This window comes from Protopterus annectens, chromosome 2.part1 (genome assembly GCF_019279795.1).
Source record: "Protopterus annectens isolate FY-2018-M chromosome 2.part1, PAN1.0, whole genome shotgun sequence".
NCBI lineage: Eukaryota > Metazoa > Chordata > Ceratodontiformes > Protopteridae > Protopterus > Protopterus annectens.
The window spans coordinates 1,965,181,225-1,965,199,509 of NC_056729.1; the positions used below are offsets into that span (position 1 = coordinate 1,965,181,225).

Here is an 18,285-nt window from a genome sequence, read left to right on the forward strand (position 1 = left end):
ACCTTTGGCGGCCGGGGGGGGGGGGGTCTGAAGGAAGTTTCAAAGGTGTTAGCCAAATTCCAGCTCAAACTGCTGTCATACTGACAACAGCTCTCCATGAATCATTCATTACTTTAATATGCACATTTTACCTACTGAGAAAAGTAGCCTTTCAGGCATTTTATGACCTGCTGCTGCTACTCCAGAAAGTACATCACTAATGCAAGGCTTTTAAAGCATTAGCAAACAAGAGTTTTTTTTTTGTTTCTTTCATTTATTTAACATTTGTTGACCAGGAAACTCCGACTAGGACATGGCCTATTTTCAGCAGAAGCCTGGGAGAAACAGAGTACCCAGAGGAAACCCACGTGAATGAATTAAGAACATGCAAACTCCGCACAGAAGGCACCCTAGCCGAGAATCGAACCGAAGAACCTCTTGCTGTGGTGAGACGTTAACCACTGCACCACCCAAATTTCATATTTTATTCTGTGGTGATTGTGAATCCGGGCCATCTACAAGAATTTTATGACATGGCTACCGACCTATACAAAGCATGAGTCAGGCAACCAATAGTGGAAACTATATTTGTCTCTCTTTCATAGAGCGTGTACTAGGCTAATGGCCCTGGTGCTTTACAAGCATAGCCCATAGGATTACCCTGGCATCGTGTCACCCATTAGTTACCAGTGCCTCTGTCGAGGCAAGCCGCTGGACTGATGCCCAGGGTGAATTTTCTATTTCCCATCCAATCATCAAGATTTCTCTTAAAGAGGGCCAGTGAAGTGCTCTGTTTGACATGTATGGCAAGTCTATTTCATAGCATGGGCAGTCTCTGGGCTATGAACCTGTCCCTTCAGTATGTTCTTTTGATTGTGGTAATAATGTCGTCGTCTCTGGAGCATGTGGTGGGGGAGGGATTGGAATTTCTTTACATGTGGCACTTCTAACAGAGCTGGGTCAGACATGGCTTTGCAAGTCAAGCAGAGATCGCCTCTAAGTAGGTGATATGAGACCGAGAATAGTTGGGAGTTTTTAGTCTGTCCATATAGGACAACTGTTTAAGGCCTAGGATCATCTTTGCGAGGTACTTTTGTGGCCTCTCCAGTTGTTGCAGGTATTTAGTGAGGTACATGCCAAATGGGGCATTGTACTTCATGAGTGGCCTAATGAGGGAAGAGGGGAGACAATGACCTCTTTCTTCCTGGATGCAAAACTCTTAGAAATGAGATGTGCCACACAGAAGGACTTTCTGACCACAGTGGTGATGTGGCAGTCAAGAGAGGTTGCTGTCAACAGATCTCTTATAACACCTTCTGTGTACAGTGAACTACCACTGATGTGGTAATTCATGGGAACAAGAGTTATTCCCAAAGGGGATGAATACACATTTTTTGGCACTGAGCTTAATGCCATGGTTCTGACACCAGTCATTGGTCTCAGTGAGGCCTTTCTGCACGATGTCAACATCACTTGAGGAATTAATAGCTCCCAACTTGCTATAGTCTGCTAACTTTGTCAGCAAGAGTCCCTTTGTGTTAGCCTGGACTTCACTGAAGTAGATACCCAAACAGGAGGCAGTCTAACTTGGGAGTCAGTTACTTTCACACTGTGGGTTCTGTGAACCAGTTTGCAACACACCTAGTGATATAGGGGTCGATGCCTAGCTTAGTGAGTTTTTCTAGGATTCCCGAGTGAGGAATGGTATCAAAGGCCTTGGCTAGATCAAGGCAGGCTGTATGAATCACCTTGCCTTCATCCACAGCTCTGGTGACGGACTCAAAAAAGTCAACCCGGTTAAGCAGGCATATCTACCCTTCACAAAACCAAACTATACGATTCCCTATAGTCTTGTTTATTAGGCCCCATGATGATGCGTTCCATAGCTTTGCATATCAGACTCATCAGGCTAATGGGGCGAATGTTCCCAGAGTCTGTTGTCACTCCTCCTCTGTGGAGAGGGATGACTGTAGCAAAGCCTGAGGGGAGGCTGTGATTGAACAGGGCAGACAAATGTGGTGCCAGTTCACTCTGTAGTTCATGTAGAACACAGTCAGGAATATTGTCAGGTCCCATAGAAGCTGTATTCTTGGCCTTGGACAGTGCTGTTTTAACCTGACCAGCAGTAATACTGGGTGCTTGGCAATCTACTGGTATTGTAATTAGTCCTTTTGGGGGGTAAAGTTGGCACTGAATCTGTCGGCCAGTATATTGGCAACATCTGTTGGCTCAGTATAGGAGGTATTGTGCAGTAGTTCAGAGCAAATCTGTGTACTGCCATGGAGATTCTTTACATAACTATAGAAAGCCTTGTGGATGTCTTTACGATCTGCTGCTATTCTGTTTTCATAGCTAGCTTTAGAGGATTTGATGAAGGATCTCAACTTTTTGTTGAGGCTGACAAGGGAGTTTTTCGAGTCTTGGGACTTCACCTTGTTCTGCATCAGTTTCTTCCTTCTGTTGTAGTTTATTTATGGCAGGGGACCACCAGATTGGCTTCATTTTTTTTGGAGAACAGCATCTTGGTTCTATTGGGTACGGCAGGAGCCATGCATTTTTTTTTTTTTTTTTTTTTTTAGAGGACAGCATCTTGGTTCTATTGGGTATGGCAGGAGCCATGCATTTGTGTACGCGTTTGTACAGTGTATTCGTGTATGAACCGGCAGTCATGCAACTATTCTCCATTTGCATGGGTGCCACCACCACTGTTTTTAGGAACCCAAAGTTAGCTTTGGAGAAGTTTTTCATGGTGGTTACCTTTACAATGGGGTGAGAGGGATGTGGATTTCCAAGGTGATTAGTTTGTGGTTGGAAATAACCAGGGAGGAGTTTACTATTGGTGTAGAGCAATGGTCCCCCATGTTAGTAATGACCAGGTCAAGGATGTTGCTATCTCTAGTGGGGGTAAGAACGAGCCAGTCCAGGGCAATGGAATTAATGAATTCCAGGAAACACTGGGCACGTGTACTGGTATAAGAGTAGTTTTCTCAGTTAATGGAGGAGTAGTTGAAGTCACCCAGTATGAGAGTGTTAGGTTGGACCCCAATATTCTCCAGGGTGCTTAGGAACGTGGAATGTGAGCCTTGGGACAACTCGCTGTCTTACCCAATATTAGTTGTACCTGAAGTATCTCTGATGCATTATGTTGGGCTACCAGTCTGGAGGTGTGTGCATCCTTTATGAATATGGAAACACCACCGCCTTTGGAGCTTCGGTCCAACTTCTGGGGCTGAAAGGTGTGGAAGGAGTTATAGCCTAGTAGTGCAAAGGTGCTTACTGCTTCTTTGAACCAGGTCTCTGTTACAGCACTAATGTCAACGTTCTCCACTTTAAGGAGTGCTTCGAGCGAGTTCATTTTGAGGTTCTATAGGGGTGGCAAGAGCCTTGGCCATTATCTGGAAGCCCAGGGGTGACAGATGCAGGCCATTTCTGGCAAAGCATCGAGGTCCGTCAATTATGTATTCTGATTTTTGAATACTAGCCTGGTGCAAGGACTTTCTGACCTGCTAGTAATTCCATAGAAAGCAAGTGTGTGACAGAAGGATGGAGCATTGGTAGACGCACCTTTCTGTTCCTTTTTCAGCTTTTAGTTTGTTTGATATGTGCCGATTTCTGAATACTACTACACAAATGCACTATTTTTTTATGAGTAGGCTGCTTATACATCTGTAGAAGCATGTGTGATGCAAAATTCAAAAATAAGTATAGAATGGTGGCCCTTTTCCCTGGCACAGCTTTAAATAGGAGCCAGGAACTAGGGGCATAGTTCCCCCATCCAATGGAAAATCGGAGAGGAACACAAATCCAAAGATTAGTTTATCCTGGGAACTGAAACAAGACTGGAACTATGGATTTACAGGATATTTAAAAGTAAGATGGCACTGTGGGTGGGAATGAAAGTGATGTGTCAAAGTGGGCGTGATTTCTGTTGGCTTAACTCAGACCGTAATTTTTAAACACTGTGATTGTCTCTAAGAATTAAAATGGATCTATATGATCTTAGATCAAAAGGGTCTTTACCCTCTCAGTAATTCTGCCACCACTGCTTTCTTCCAATATGCTAGTACCCTTTTTAAAAGACAATTGAACAAGATATGTCACTATTACCTCCTAACTTCCACCTTTCCACATGAATTCCCTAACTTTCTACATGAATTCCATCTGATTCTGATGGTGTACCACATGACTAATATACAATCGCTATCTCATCCTCTCAGCTAAATTGAGATTCACCTTTCGCTAATTCTGAAATTATTTAAATTAGCCTTCCATTTCCCTGTTTTGCTCGACTTCCCCATTCCTCTGCTTTATACAAATTTTGATAACAAATATTCATACCACTTGCTACAGGATTTCTGATTATTTTTCCCTGGCATAGACAAATAAACAAGTTTGACTATAACTATTCTTCTGTTGCCCAAGTTATTGTGCTAAAAGCTTTATACTCTCAGCTGTTTAAATGCAACCTTTTTATTCTCATGTTTAAATATTCCCTTATTTTTTTCACCACTCTGCAACTCTCATCTTTCACAATACTTTCATCTTTGTCAACCCCTCTAATTACATCTTTCCCACCCCACCCCCATTTCTATCAAGCTTTTAAATTCATTTTCATTTTATCCCACTCACTAGATTTCTAAAATAAGTGACAATCATAACCACTACCTATTCCCAAAATAATTCTCTCTAACAAGAAGGAAAATAATTCTCTCTATCAAGAGGGAAAAACACCAATGTTAGAGTTCTACATTAGATCTTTTTTCCAAGTTTTTGTTGGCATGTGGTCCGATATAATTGCTGGATAGGTCTCAAAGCTTTCAATTAAATATGCATGCTCCTATGCAATACAACTTCTAACCTGTCTAGCCCACTCTTGGACAATATTGAAGTAAGTTTCTACTGCTGAACTCATTTTCTATACCAAATATTCTTGTAAATTTCAGAAATCTACCCTCTTATCGTTGTTGCCTCACAGCAAGAGGTTCTCCCCTCCCGTTCAATTCTTGGCTTGGGTTGGGAGTGCCTTCTGTGTGGAGTCTGTATGTCCTCCCCGCGGTCGAGTGGGAGTTCGAAAGACATGGGTTGAATGGGCGTGCCTTTGTTGAAGGTTGGGCGCAGGGCTGGCAACGACACCATAAAAAACAAACTGCCAATCTTTAGCGGACCGGAGTTCTGCTGTGGCGACCCCTAACCGGGAAAAGCCAAAAGACAAACAACCACCCTCTTATATTTCTCCCCTTCTAAAGCCCAATTACCAGCATCAAGATCTCTGCTGAAAGTTTATTATTTTAACCCAAGTTCCAAGTAGAATACATTTCCTCTTCCTGCCAATACCCCTAGGTTACCACAAACCTACCATACTGTCTCATTTTCTTATCTCATCACTACCGGCGCTCTATTCGCAACCAGTATTACTCTTTCACTTTGCGGAAGACATTCAATAAAATATGAGGTAATCATTTGTCAAATTCAGAAGCTCATTTTATACAAATACATCTCATTGCTACTTCCATCCATTTCTTAATTACACTCTGCTTTTTGCCTACAACTTGTCATTTACACTTCACTTTAACTGTGGCAAAACAATAATTCTGATAAAATGTCATTACTCCCAAACATTCTACAAGGCACTGCTTTAGAACGATGGTTTTCATGTTACAGGTAATATGATCATTACTTGGCAGGCTGTACATACTGGCTTCTTATCTCTATTTGAGCCCAGGTCACATTTTCCCCAAAGATTTTCCCTTCGATGAGAGTGTGATTTTTTTTTTCTTGAATGCGCTCATCTCTTAACCTACAGCAAATACAAAATCATACTTTTAAAAAGGAATGTAAATCACCTCCAAGAAGGGGTATCCGCACCCACATGTATTACCTACTCAAAGGGTAAGGTTGCCTATGCTAATGCACATTACAGCCAGTCTTCCCACTTGAACTGTTTGTTCTTAGCATATTCCCCTACCAAATATAAAATTCATGCATTCAGTAAATGTTAACTTTAGCCTTAAGGAAAAAGCAAACTGGCCAACCGTAAACAAAAGTGTTGTTATATTAAATGCATTCAAAAAATAAAGGATGATGCTATTACTTGTACAGCCATTTACTTCCCAGAGTTTCAAATGTCATTTCATACTTTTTTTTTTTTTTTAATTTTCATTGAACTGCTTGCCAGTACCTTTAAAAGTTAATTACATTGCATCTGGCATTTTCATAGAAAAGTCTCTTGGAACAGTCTCCCCTCATAATTAATTGCTGGCAATCTTAAGCAAAAAGCGAGTGCTTATGGAAAATCTATAACTACATTTTCACCATAATTTTTCTCTTTTTTTTTTATATGTTTACTTAAACCGTCAAAAGCTAAGCTACAGGAGGTAGAAGAGAAGTAAGCTTATCCAGGCAGTCAGGAGATGTTCAGAAGCAGGTATGAGAATCTGGTTACTATATTCAACAGTGTTCAGAATATTTTTTTTCCTGTGGGAATCAGACGTGTTCAGATATAGAACAAGAAATAAGGTTTAGTGATTAGAAAAATGCTCCAGCAAGTTCGCAAACACTCTGGTGTTGCAACATTTTAAATACTTTTCCCTTCTGCTACACTTACCAGGAACATCTCTTTCTGCTTGTGTGGTTGTATCTTTACTGATGCAAGTCTTTGCTGCTTTCTTTGGCCAGATTTGGAGTATATAAATGATACGATCTCAATTAATTCCTGTTGTGGAACACCACTCCAGTTCCTTACTTGTACTTTCCTAAAAGTAATGCAAAGCCTGCTGTTTCTAGTTCATCTGGTATAGCATAAAACTCAGGTTCTCTCCATCTGCTGTCTCTTTTTGAAACAATTCTGAAGAAGCCTCATGTTCCACTAGTCTTTCCTTTACTTTTTTGCAGTTTTAGCTGCTCACTTGGATGGCTACTTAAAGCTTCTTTTATTTACTTAACTCTTTTGACTTTATGCATCCAATGCCCTACTTACTCCAAACATTTCTCTCTAAATTACTAGACACCATTATCCTATACTAAAGCTGCAACCTGAAACACTTTTTGCCAAGCAGCAGTGAGGTTCTCCCAAACAGAGCCTTTTCTGATAAATTTCCCTATACCACACATATACGAGTGTACCAACGCTATGCAGAGACTACTTACTAAAAAATAAGCGTCAGTACATGCTTTCACAGTCCTTCACAAACTGCTTCTTCAGAAAAATAAATACATAACAAAACCCAACTTTTATAATGAAGTCTAGTTCCCATTAACCAATCTACTTTGCTCACTAATTATCTTAATCATAGCAACTAACAACCACTGAATAGCATGAATACAGATCATGGCCATTAAAATAATACCTCTCTAAAACACATTCTCTGTACTATTTTTTTTACTAAAATTGATTTTCAGAAACAAACATATATAGGAGTATGTGTATCAAACAAATATCAACATAGTATAAGCTTAAAGTTTTGAAAATTCCAAAAACAAACATTACAAAACCAATTCACATAGGATGTCTATACCTGAAAAACTTTCTTGAAATATATCTTTGAATAAGATTATGATTTATTATACCATGACCCCCCCATTAATATTCCAAAACGTGCACGCTGATTGGCCAGCGTGCACGTTGTAAATAGACTTATACTAATGGAAAAAGGTCCGGTCGCCCGGACTTTTTCCATTAGTACAAGTCTTTTTTAAAACACTGTCTCGCTATGTTAAAGGAGTTTAACATAGCGACACAGGTTTAAAAAAAGCAACGGAGATCTCTGTTGCTTTTTTTCAAAGCTGTCTCGCTAACTTAAACTCCTTTAACATAGCGACACAGTGTGTAAAAAGCAACAGAGATCTTGCTTTCTCCGTTGTTTTTTTTAAACCTGTCTCGCTATGTTAAATGGGTTAAACATAGTGAGACAGCTTTAAAATAAGCAACGGAGATCTCCGTTGCTTATTTTAAAGCTGTCTTGCTATGTTAAACCCATTTAACATAGAGAGACAGGTTATAAAAAGCAATGGAGGTCTTGCTTTCTCCGTTGCTTTTTTCAAAACTGTCTCGCTATGTTAAACCCATTTAACATAGCGAGACAGTTTAAAAAAAGCAACGGAGAATCTCCGTTGCTTTTTTCAAAAGCCGTCTCGCTATGTTAAACCCATTTAACATAGCAACACAGTAAAAAGCAATGAAGATCTTGCTTTCTCCGTTGCTTTTGCCCACAGCTCTGATGTACTGCGTAGGCATGCACAATACATCAGAACTTCCATAGAATACCAGACAGCTGCGGAAGGGCAGCAAGGAGGCATTATACAATGCCATTATTTAAGAAAAGTAATTATTTTTTTCTTAAATAATGCCATTGTATAATAGCAATAACCCACGCCTGGTTGTGGGTAATTGTGGATTTACCCACAGTTGGCATGGTTTGGTCCTGAGTTCGCCCTCGGGAACAAACCACGCCAACCGTGGGTAAATCCAGCATTACCCACACCCAGGCGTGGGTTATTGCTATATTACAGTCTTGTTTCCAGCACTTGATTTACTTTCTGCCAGGCAATGCTTACGAAAGTAAGCCTTTCTGTTTTACCTTGACAGTTTTATCAGTTTCGCACTTGGAATTGAAAACAATGTTCTTGAAATGTTTAAAATTGGAATGAGTTGCAGCTTTCCAGTTCTGTGTAACATTTTTCCTTGCAATAGGAAGGAGAGTCCACAAAATTACATATTTTTGCCTTGGAACACAAGACGGCACAGGTGTACTCAACAGAAGTACAGATTTTATAAGTTGGAAATTATCAGTGAACAGTGCTTGTAACAATTAATACTTTCCCAATATTGTTTAAGTAAATGGCATTCATAGAACATGTGTTGCCAATTGGCCATTGACCATGATTTACACCTCCAACATCTATTTTCTTTATTATATATTAGTGCTAATTTGCGTGGTTAGCATTGTCGCCTCACAGCAAGTTGTTCTCCAGTTCAATCCTCGGCTGGGGTGCCTTCTGTGCAGAGTCTGCATGCCCTCCCTATGGTCGCGTGGGGTTCCTCCGGGTGCTCCGGTTCCCTCCCACATCCCAAAGACATGCAGTAGGTGGATTGGACACTAAATTGGCCCTAAGTGTGAGTGTGTGCATGTGTGTGCCTTCTGTGGAAGGTTGGGTGCCGGGGTTGGCAACTCGACACTGTAAAACTCCACTGCCAATCATGAGTGGACAGGTGATCCGCTGTGGCGACCCCTAACTGGGAAAAGCCGAAAGAAGAAGAAGAAGAAGAAGAAGTGCTAATTTGTGTGGTGTTAAGTATGCGCTATGTATAAACTGCCATGTGAAAAGTTGCCAATATAATGATAAAGATGTTACTTTTGGAGATGTAAGAATTAGTTTTTTTTATCTTTATCATCTGGCATTTTACCATTAACGGTTTCATACTATTTCCATACATTTTGTTTATGATGAACTCGTTTCTTTAATTTGTACAATACTGAAAATTTCTTTCCCCATTTCTGGGCAATTTGTACTATTAATAAACAAATACAAAAGCATGAATAAAAAGTGTAGAAAATATATAAAGGATATATATATATATATATATATATATATATATATATATATATATATATATATATATATATATATATATATATATATACACATATACATATACATATACATACACACACACACACACACACACACCAATTCCACTCAAAACAGGCATAAAAAAACATATATCATACAATTATTCACAACCAACAAGAAAATAATACTGACTTAAAAGACTTAAAAAGAAAAAAGTAATGGGCATTCAGAACTGTCATACAGCTGAAACACCAGAAATGGGATGAAGTAACAGCCAAAGGAGATTGAAACAAAGTTAAGAAAAGCCTCTAATTGGAAAACCACAGGCCCAAATCCAGTACCTAACTTCTGGTTAAAAGTATTAACATCTTTACATGAAGATTTAGCCATGTGCAAGAACTATTTATATGTGCACCCCAAAACGACACCAACCTAGCTAACAGGAAAAACAATTATCCTACTTAAGAGTGGACCTGAAAGCCACCCTAAAAATTATAGGCCAATAACTTGCCCTCCGACGACGTATAAACTATACAGTGGAACTGATGCCAACAGAGTTCATAGTCATTTAGAAGAAAACTCAATTACGGCAACAGAACAAAAAGGCAATAATAAAGTCATATGGAACAAAGGATCATTTGTTGTTAAAAAAAGTCACAATGGAGAACTTAAAGGGAAGAAATTAAGTATGGCATGGAATGACTGCAAAAAACACCTGACAGTATCCCACATTCATGGATAGAGAGGGTATAAACTATGTCACAGCGACCATGAAACAGTGGCAAATCACTCTGCAGTTAAGCCATGATAAAAGCACGACCCAGAGACTTCCCATACTCTGGAACACAGACTACCTATCTATGTCAGACAGAGCTCCTCATTAGCACTCAAGAAAAATCTTGATGATTGGATGGGTAATAGGAAATTAACCCTGGGGATCACTTCTGTGGTTCTGCTTGACAGAGGCACAAGAAAATAAATTTCTTGGGTGGCGAAAGCCAGGGTACATTTTTGACTAGGCTTTTATAGGCCCTAGGGCCAAATAGCCTAGTACCATGAACATATGTATTATTCCAGGGATAAAAATTCAAAAGGGGGGTATTCCAGGATGACTCTCAGTCACCACTGCTCTTTTGCCCTGCCCTTAACCCATTAAACTGTTTGCTTAACAGTTTAGGTTATGCCTATAATCTGGCTCCCAGAAAGCAACAAAGTGTAAAGACGTCTCATCTTCTCTTTGTTGATGACTTAAAACTGTAAAGCTCATCAGATGAAGAAATGAAAGCACAAATCAAGTAGTCAAAACTTTTTCAGATGACATAAGAATGTCATTTGGTCTTGAAAAATGCGCAAAAGCAACCTTTAAAGCAAGAAAGCTGCAGCACCAAGAAAACAGTTTTTGAGACATAAATGTATAAATATTTGGGAATTGATAAAACAAACACTAAAACATGAAGAAGAAATGCAAATAAAACTTAGTAAAAGATGTTGGATAGATTAGAGAGGAAAACAAGAAACATGATTCATGCTCATCAAATGACTTACAAAAATCAGTGCATACAAAGATTATATACTCCCCGTTTCGAAGGAGGTACTGGCCTCGATGAAATTGATCACATGTATAGATCTGCAATTGTGAGACTGCACACACATCTGCTGACCTCAAGACCCAAGCACAGTGAAAGTTATGAAACATGAGGAGAATAAATCTAAGATGACTTCCTTATTAGTCTAGCAGAAGCATATCAGCATCAAATGGGAATGGAAATCAAACTAGAAGTGGATAAAAATCAGTCAGACACTGAATGTGCCAAAAAACAAGAAAGACTATAAGGTGAAGGATCAGATGAGAAGGCAAGATATGTGGAAAATGCATAAATATAGTTGCAAGTATAGAAAACTCCTGGAAGAATCTTATGTTGATCAGGACGGAATGCAGGAACGGTTAAGGAGAGGCGAATTCAAGCCAAAAAATAAAAGGTTAATATTGATGGCCCAAGACAGTGGCCCACATACACGCTGGTTTACAAAGTCCATTGAACATGTGGGAGAAACAGACAAATGTAGGTTTTGTAAAACAGAATTGTAAACAGTTGCACACCTTGTTGCTGGCTGAGACATATTAATGGCAGAAGGACTGCATACTGAAAAGCATAATAACGTGGCAAGACTATTGCACTGGGATTGTGCAAACATTATAATAATGAAGTAGCTGAAAAACACAGGAAACATGAACCACAAAGCATCACAGAAAATGATGAATTCTACATCACATGGGATCACCCATTACCCACAGTTCAAAAGATAGATGTGAGAAAACCAGATATAATGGTCCATGAAAAGTAGACAAGATTAGCATTGATCATTAAAAATCGCTACACCCAGTGACTACAGTGTCTTGCGTACAGAAAAACAAGGTCATAACATCTCAAAATTTGCAGACAGAAATGAGCCCAGTGTGGAAGAAAGATACCCAGACAGTTCCAATAGTAGTAGGAGCAACAGGTCTTACAAAAACTAATCTACAATCATATTTAGATATTTTACCAATACATGTAACTCCATACAAATTGCAGGAGTCGTCATTATCCCAATCCCTCAAAGCCACACACTCCAGAGATCTAAACCTTGTAATCACAATTAACAAAACATGCTGGAGGGACAGGTTCCTGACCCAGAGACTCCCCAGACTCTGGAATAGACTGCCCATACATGTCAAGCAGAGCACCTCTTTGGCCCTCTTCAAAAGGAACCTTGACGATTGGATGGGAGAAAAGTCAGTCGCCCTGCTAGACAAGGGTCCAGGAAGTAAATAGTGTGGGAAGAAATAGCCAGGGAATTGTTATGGCTAGGCTTGTATAGGCCCAGGGAATTGTTATGGCTAGGCTTGTATAGGCCCTAGGGCAGACAGCCTAGTACCAACCTATGAACCTATTACGTCTAGTCGCCATCAAAGATTGAAACATACTTTGACTTAGGAATAGGGTCCATTCCCATCATGGTGTTAGAAACCCAAAAAGATTTGAAGAAATAAAAAAGAAGAATGAAACACCCAAGGTCCTTAAGGGGGCATTTGCATATACCCCATATGCCCCTTATACAAGAGATTTTAGGACTCGCACATTGGAAACTAGTTTGGATAGATTTTTCTTGTACTTTTTACTTTGTTTGGTTTGTCTATGTGACCTTTTTACTCATTGTTTGTTTGTTAGTTGAGATATTATGCAGACACCCTAATAGTTATGGACATCAACTGGGTAAACCTGTGTTTGTAAAGGTAAACAAACTGTCCATTTATGCTGTGCTGACAAGGCGATAAGAGGGCACTGAAACATGCATGTCAACAGCTAGTTTGGTTTGGCTTTATTGGCCTGAATTTGCCCATAACAGACTTAAAATGAAAAAAGGTAATGGCCATTCAGGACTGCCATATAGGTGAAACACCCGATGACGTTAAGGAGGCATTTACATATATTCCATACGCCTCTAATACAAGAGATGCAAGGAATCACACAGTGGAAACTCTAGCTTGACTGGATTTTTCTTATAATTTTTATATACAAAATATTTGTAAACATTTTTAAGAGTTGTTTCTGTATATAAAGGACCCCCTACCGTTTTTAACCTCAGTTTAACATCTGATCCTAAGGATGGCACACACTCAGGAGTACAGTACCCCCTAATGCTGCACTACAATTTCAACAATTTGAAAACTGAATCTAATCACCTGGGGTGGGAACACAAGCCACAGCTTTCTGATCTTCCAGCCAATGACACTGGCCATTTACGTCTTGCCATAATTCTACTTCATGCCGCACCTCATATCTCCATAACAGCAACACTACTCAACCCCAGAATAAATTTATGGATATCCATCTAGTCCTTTATATTACATTTAAAGGAAGACAGTTAGTGACACTGCTTAACATGCAGGAGAAATTTATTCCAGAGATGTGGGAGACGTTTGATTTCAAACCTGTCCCTCCATCATGTTTGAACTGTTGGAAGAAAATTTAGATCCCACATTTCAGCATTGGTGAAGGAAGTCCAGGACAACTGGGTCACTAACGGTGCTGTTAAGTGAGAAAGCTCTTCCATCAAAAATCTGTATGACATTAAATAAAAGTGTCAGACCTTCCAGCCAAGACACTTGAGGCATGTGATGTTTTTTGGGTAGAAACCTTTGAAGGGTCTTCCTAACTGATTGATTGATATACATCCCAAAGAAGGTATTTGTACTCTAGCTGGACTGATCAATGCCCAGTATAAAGGGAGTAAATAACCTGTTATGACAGTGGTCATACTCCTTAAGCAAACAGTCGTGCTAAATAAAAGGTTTTCCTGACAAAACTGTGACAAGACCATCAAAACAATGGCAATAGTCAACCCAAAGTTCCTAGGTCCCCAACTAAATTTTCATTTTGTATTGATGTGTTGATTATACAATATGATGAGCATAGGGAAGGGACAGTCTACCAAAAGCAACTACAGTACACTTTAGTACTCAATTTAAGCCCATTTCAGTATACCAAGAGCTTACTGGGGAGAGTACGTTCTGGAGGATTTGAGTGTTAAAGAATGCCTTAATAACAACCTTGATGTTGCAGTAATCTATAAACTGTTAGCTAGTTGTCTTAGCTCTCCCTCTCTCTACTAAGAGATCTGAAAAATAAAAGCCAAAAAGCGAGAGATCCCAACACAAAGCCTCAAGGGACATTACTTATCACTTTCGTACTTTGCAACGTGCACTCAACAGATTCTGCCTTTCAGCCAAGTTTACTATATGGGTCCATAAGGCACTTAACGTCTGTATGATGCCAGCATGAGGAACGGTGTTGCTTTTTACAGATAAAGATATGCCAAGTATACTGCGCAGCCACCATCTACAGCTTCTAAAACTCTTACAAAGAAGTTTACCAGATTCAATCTGTGTACCTTTTACACAGACAAACTGTTGTGGGGAGTCAGGTCTGCCAAAATTCCTGATATTCTAGTTTATGATATAATTATAATATGTTCCATACCTCTGTAGATGAGGTTTATAAGGCTGACAGATCTGTAATTATCTAGGTCAGTTTTAAGATCACCATTATTTAACAATATAACCAATACAAAGTGTTGTCACCTCAAAGCAAGAGGTGACCAATTTTCTCAGGTGGGATGCCTTCGGTGTGGCGTCTGCATATCCTCCCTGAGTTCAGGTGGGTTTCCTCCTGGTGCTCAGGTTTCCCCCCACATTCCAAAGACATGCAGTAGGTGGACTGGACATTCTAAACTGGCCTTACGTGTGAATGCAGTGTGGAAGAACTACCATGGCAGGGCTGCACACGCAATGGTGCCAACCTTTGTGCTAGATGACTATCACTGTTGAAGTGACACCCTGTCCCCATGTGCAAAAATGGGGTTGCAGATGGATGGATAATATCATCCTTCATAGAAGCAGACATTTCCCAACAATCAGTCCAAACTTCACATCAAACTGAATTCACTAAACAACTGTCTGGTAAACAAACTTAACTATGAAAGACAACCTCAGTGCTTAATGGCACACAACACACATTCTTTTCAACCTCATTTCAAATAATAACTCCAAACTGTTAGCACATTTCCACAGTAAACAACAAAGTACCTTGGCCTTATTTTAAACCAATCACGATCCCCAGATTGACCCAACAGTTGCTAAACATTCCACCCTGTGCAAAGTCACTTGCATCTTAAATCACATTATCAAGACAGTCAGATAGGTCTTTACTAAAAAAAATGTTTTCATACCCATGTTAGAACACACTCTGCACTGTCCCCCTCCACTCAGTACACAATACCAGCAACATTTAAACAAGCCATAAATTCTATCTGTAGATTTATTATCCTTTCCTCCTATCTAGGGCACCGCTGTGTTACATCACTATAGACCAAATGGCTATCAGTTATAGAACAATCTATACTTCTACTTTACTCACTTAATCCTGAATATTAAGTCTAACCCTACAAGCAAGCTACAAATCACATCTCCACCACACACTCTCAGAAATGACAATGGAGCATTTCACACTAGTACCCAGAGGAAAATTTTTTTTTTTGCAAAATTATCCCTAACAACTGGGACCATCTTCCCAAATAACTCAAAACAGACTACAGAATATCGCTACTCAGGGGAAAAACTAACAAGACAATTTAAAACAACATGCTTTTTAACACTCTCTTGTAGACCGAAAAATACAGAAGTTCCAACCGAACCCTTTCCTTCTCTTTCTGTAAATATCAGTGTAACTGTTCATTAAAAATGTTAATGTTGGCTCTGTACAGCGTACAGAGTATTTATTATGCTGTAGAACGGAAAACAAGTGCATGAACTTCATGTGCAATTGAAATACAGGAGGATTCGTTGTTTAACAAATGCTACGGACACCTTGTATTTTCGGTACATGAATTACTATCATTTCTGTAATTGAGCATTTGCCGCCCGGTCGTGGGGGAAAAGGTCCTCAGACCAGTCTGCCCACCCTGTCAAAAATGTGAAACTAATAAACGTAACACAGTTATATGACTGAGGTCATACGAGAACGTGTTCCAAAATCTAGGACCTTGTTCACCTAGAAACACCAACAGCTAGGTATTTCCAGAGATTATGGAGTCAAAACTAAAAAGTGTCTAAGTACTGGCAACAATTATTTGCCAGATGGGTCCAGAGTACTCAAGATGCTAAAGTGATGTAAACGAATAAGGAGAAGCAAGATCTTATTGCTTTAGGATTTGTATAAATTTCTGTGGAGCTTTTCTCACCCCCACCACACACACACACAAATGGGGTTTTCTGGCCCAGTGGACTTTCCCGGTCAACAAATGCCAATCAATAAATAAACAAGGGTTGTAGTAATTAGAACAGTAGTATAATTCAGCTTTTTACCAATGCGTACCTTCTACCTACTGTCGACAAACTCTAATCCTGATGAAATGTCAATTTGAAAATAAAAGCAACAGATTATGAAAGTCAGACGTGCATTTAAATTACAGCTTGGTCGATTTAGAGGTTATCTTAAATTTGTCAACAGACGGCTCTTAGCACCCTCAGAAAAAGGTAAACAATACGGGCAGGTAAAAATGTTGGACTCTTTCTTATAAACATGGCTCACTGCAATTTGAGCTAACCCATCTCATTCTTCACTTAATCCAATGTCAAAACGATAAAGTTCGCAATTGTTTTGCCTCTATATATACTCCCCACGTGCAGTTTCATGACATTTGCTTTTTTAATGTTTTCTGAAAATTTCCAAAACGGAAATACCACCATGTATATAAATCTGTATCATAAACAAGCGTGCTCGTTTTACCATACATTTAACGCATTACTGTACTGCGTTTCCTTTCCATAGCTGACACTTGTTTGTGTACTGTACCCAAAGGTTATGACTGTTAAGTCAACTCATGGCTATATCCTTACAGATCGCCACAAATTGTTAAACACTATGGCCCACAATCCCCAGACTTTCCTATTTATGTGCGCAGAATTTATATGTACTTACTCGGGTGGAAAGAGGCGCAGATCTTCGATTTCTCCTAGGTAGTCGAAGAGGATAAACAATTGCTCCAGGCTCACCGCTGGATTTAAGTTTGTTACCTGGATTACCGTAGTTGGACTTCCTCCTCCAAAATTCATACTGATAACCTTAAACTTTGTACCACATAACTTGGGCCCCAAAAGGGCCAATAACAATTAAACACTATTAAGCACAACCAACCGGCTTAGGGCCGAAATTTGGGCCTCAACCGAAACATACAACAGCGAAAGAAATCGCTCAAAACGCCCCCTGCTGTGACGCAGGCATTACTTGTGTTTACGCCCCCTACCCCCGTTAGAAGTTTCAACCTCTTTTCTGTAAAACCACGGTCAAAGTTAAAAAAAAATCAGGAAACGATTTTTTTTTTACTGTTGGTAGTATTCAGCTGTAACTAGCAATTTTCTCAACCGTTCCTGGTTGTTTACTCCGATTTCGGCTCTGTCCATATTCATACTTGCAAAAACTGATAACTTTTGGGGAAAAGGAGGTGGTGAATTACATTTAGTAAGCCTTGGCAATGATTATAATTAATATATTCTTATATTTCAGAAAATATATATTCATTCACATTCGCTTATTTTGGCAATGTCTCATGTTGCTAGCAGTGATAACTACTGGAACACAGTAAAATTCTCATTTTAGAAAAAGCAGTCAGGCACTTAAACCGGATATTTCTAAAAGTACTAAACGAACTGGCACCCCTCCGTAGGGTTACCACCTGTCCCACTTTGCGAGGGACAGTCCCTCTTTGGGGAGTTGTGTCCTGCAAAAAAGTTGTAAAAATGGCAAATGTCCTGAGATTTTTAGGACAAAATTATTTCCTATATTTCATGTAATAGTTGCATAAAACAGTTATTCTGTATCTGAAACACCTAAGTGTTATAAGAAACAGGATAACCATTAAAATGCTACAATAATAAGCTTTTATTTAGGCAAAAAAGTGAAGTTCTGTCCTTTGTACTGGCCGTGGATATGTTTCGGCCTGCAAAATCCGATGTTTGTACCACAAATGTCCCACTTTGGGCATTTGAAAAGGTGGCAACCCTACCCCTCAGGACTAAGTGAGTCAGGTCAAACCCAGGCTTGAGCTTAACACGCAATGCCAAAGATAAACTGACTAAGAAAGGCCATGCCTGGAAAGAATGACTCAAAACAAAATTTCAAAGCACCCTACAGA

The 18,285-nt window shown here is 39.5% G+C and overlaps 1 protein-coding gene across 1 annotated transcript in view; it reads right to left on the reverse strand.

Moving 5' to 3' along the window:
* The window catches only part of SREK1 (splicing regulatory glutamic acid and lysine rich protein 1), a 1,533,788-nt gene extending 1,516,411 nt beyond the window's left edge, over positions 1-17,377 (reverse strand). The window contains exon 1 of the mRNA XM_044063648.1: positions 17,073-17,377. Coding sequence (XP_043919583.1) covers positions 17,073-17,206 — 134 coding nt within the window. The 5' untranslated portion in view covers positions 17,207-17,377. The remainder of the gene's footprint in view (positions 1-17,072) is intronic.
* Between the last annotated feature and the right edge of the window lie 908 nt (positions 17,378-18,285).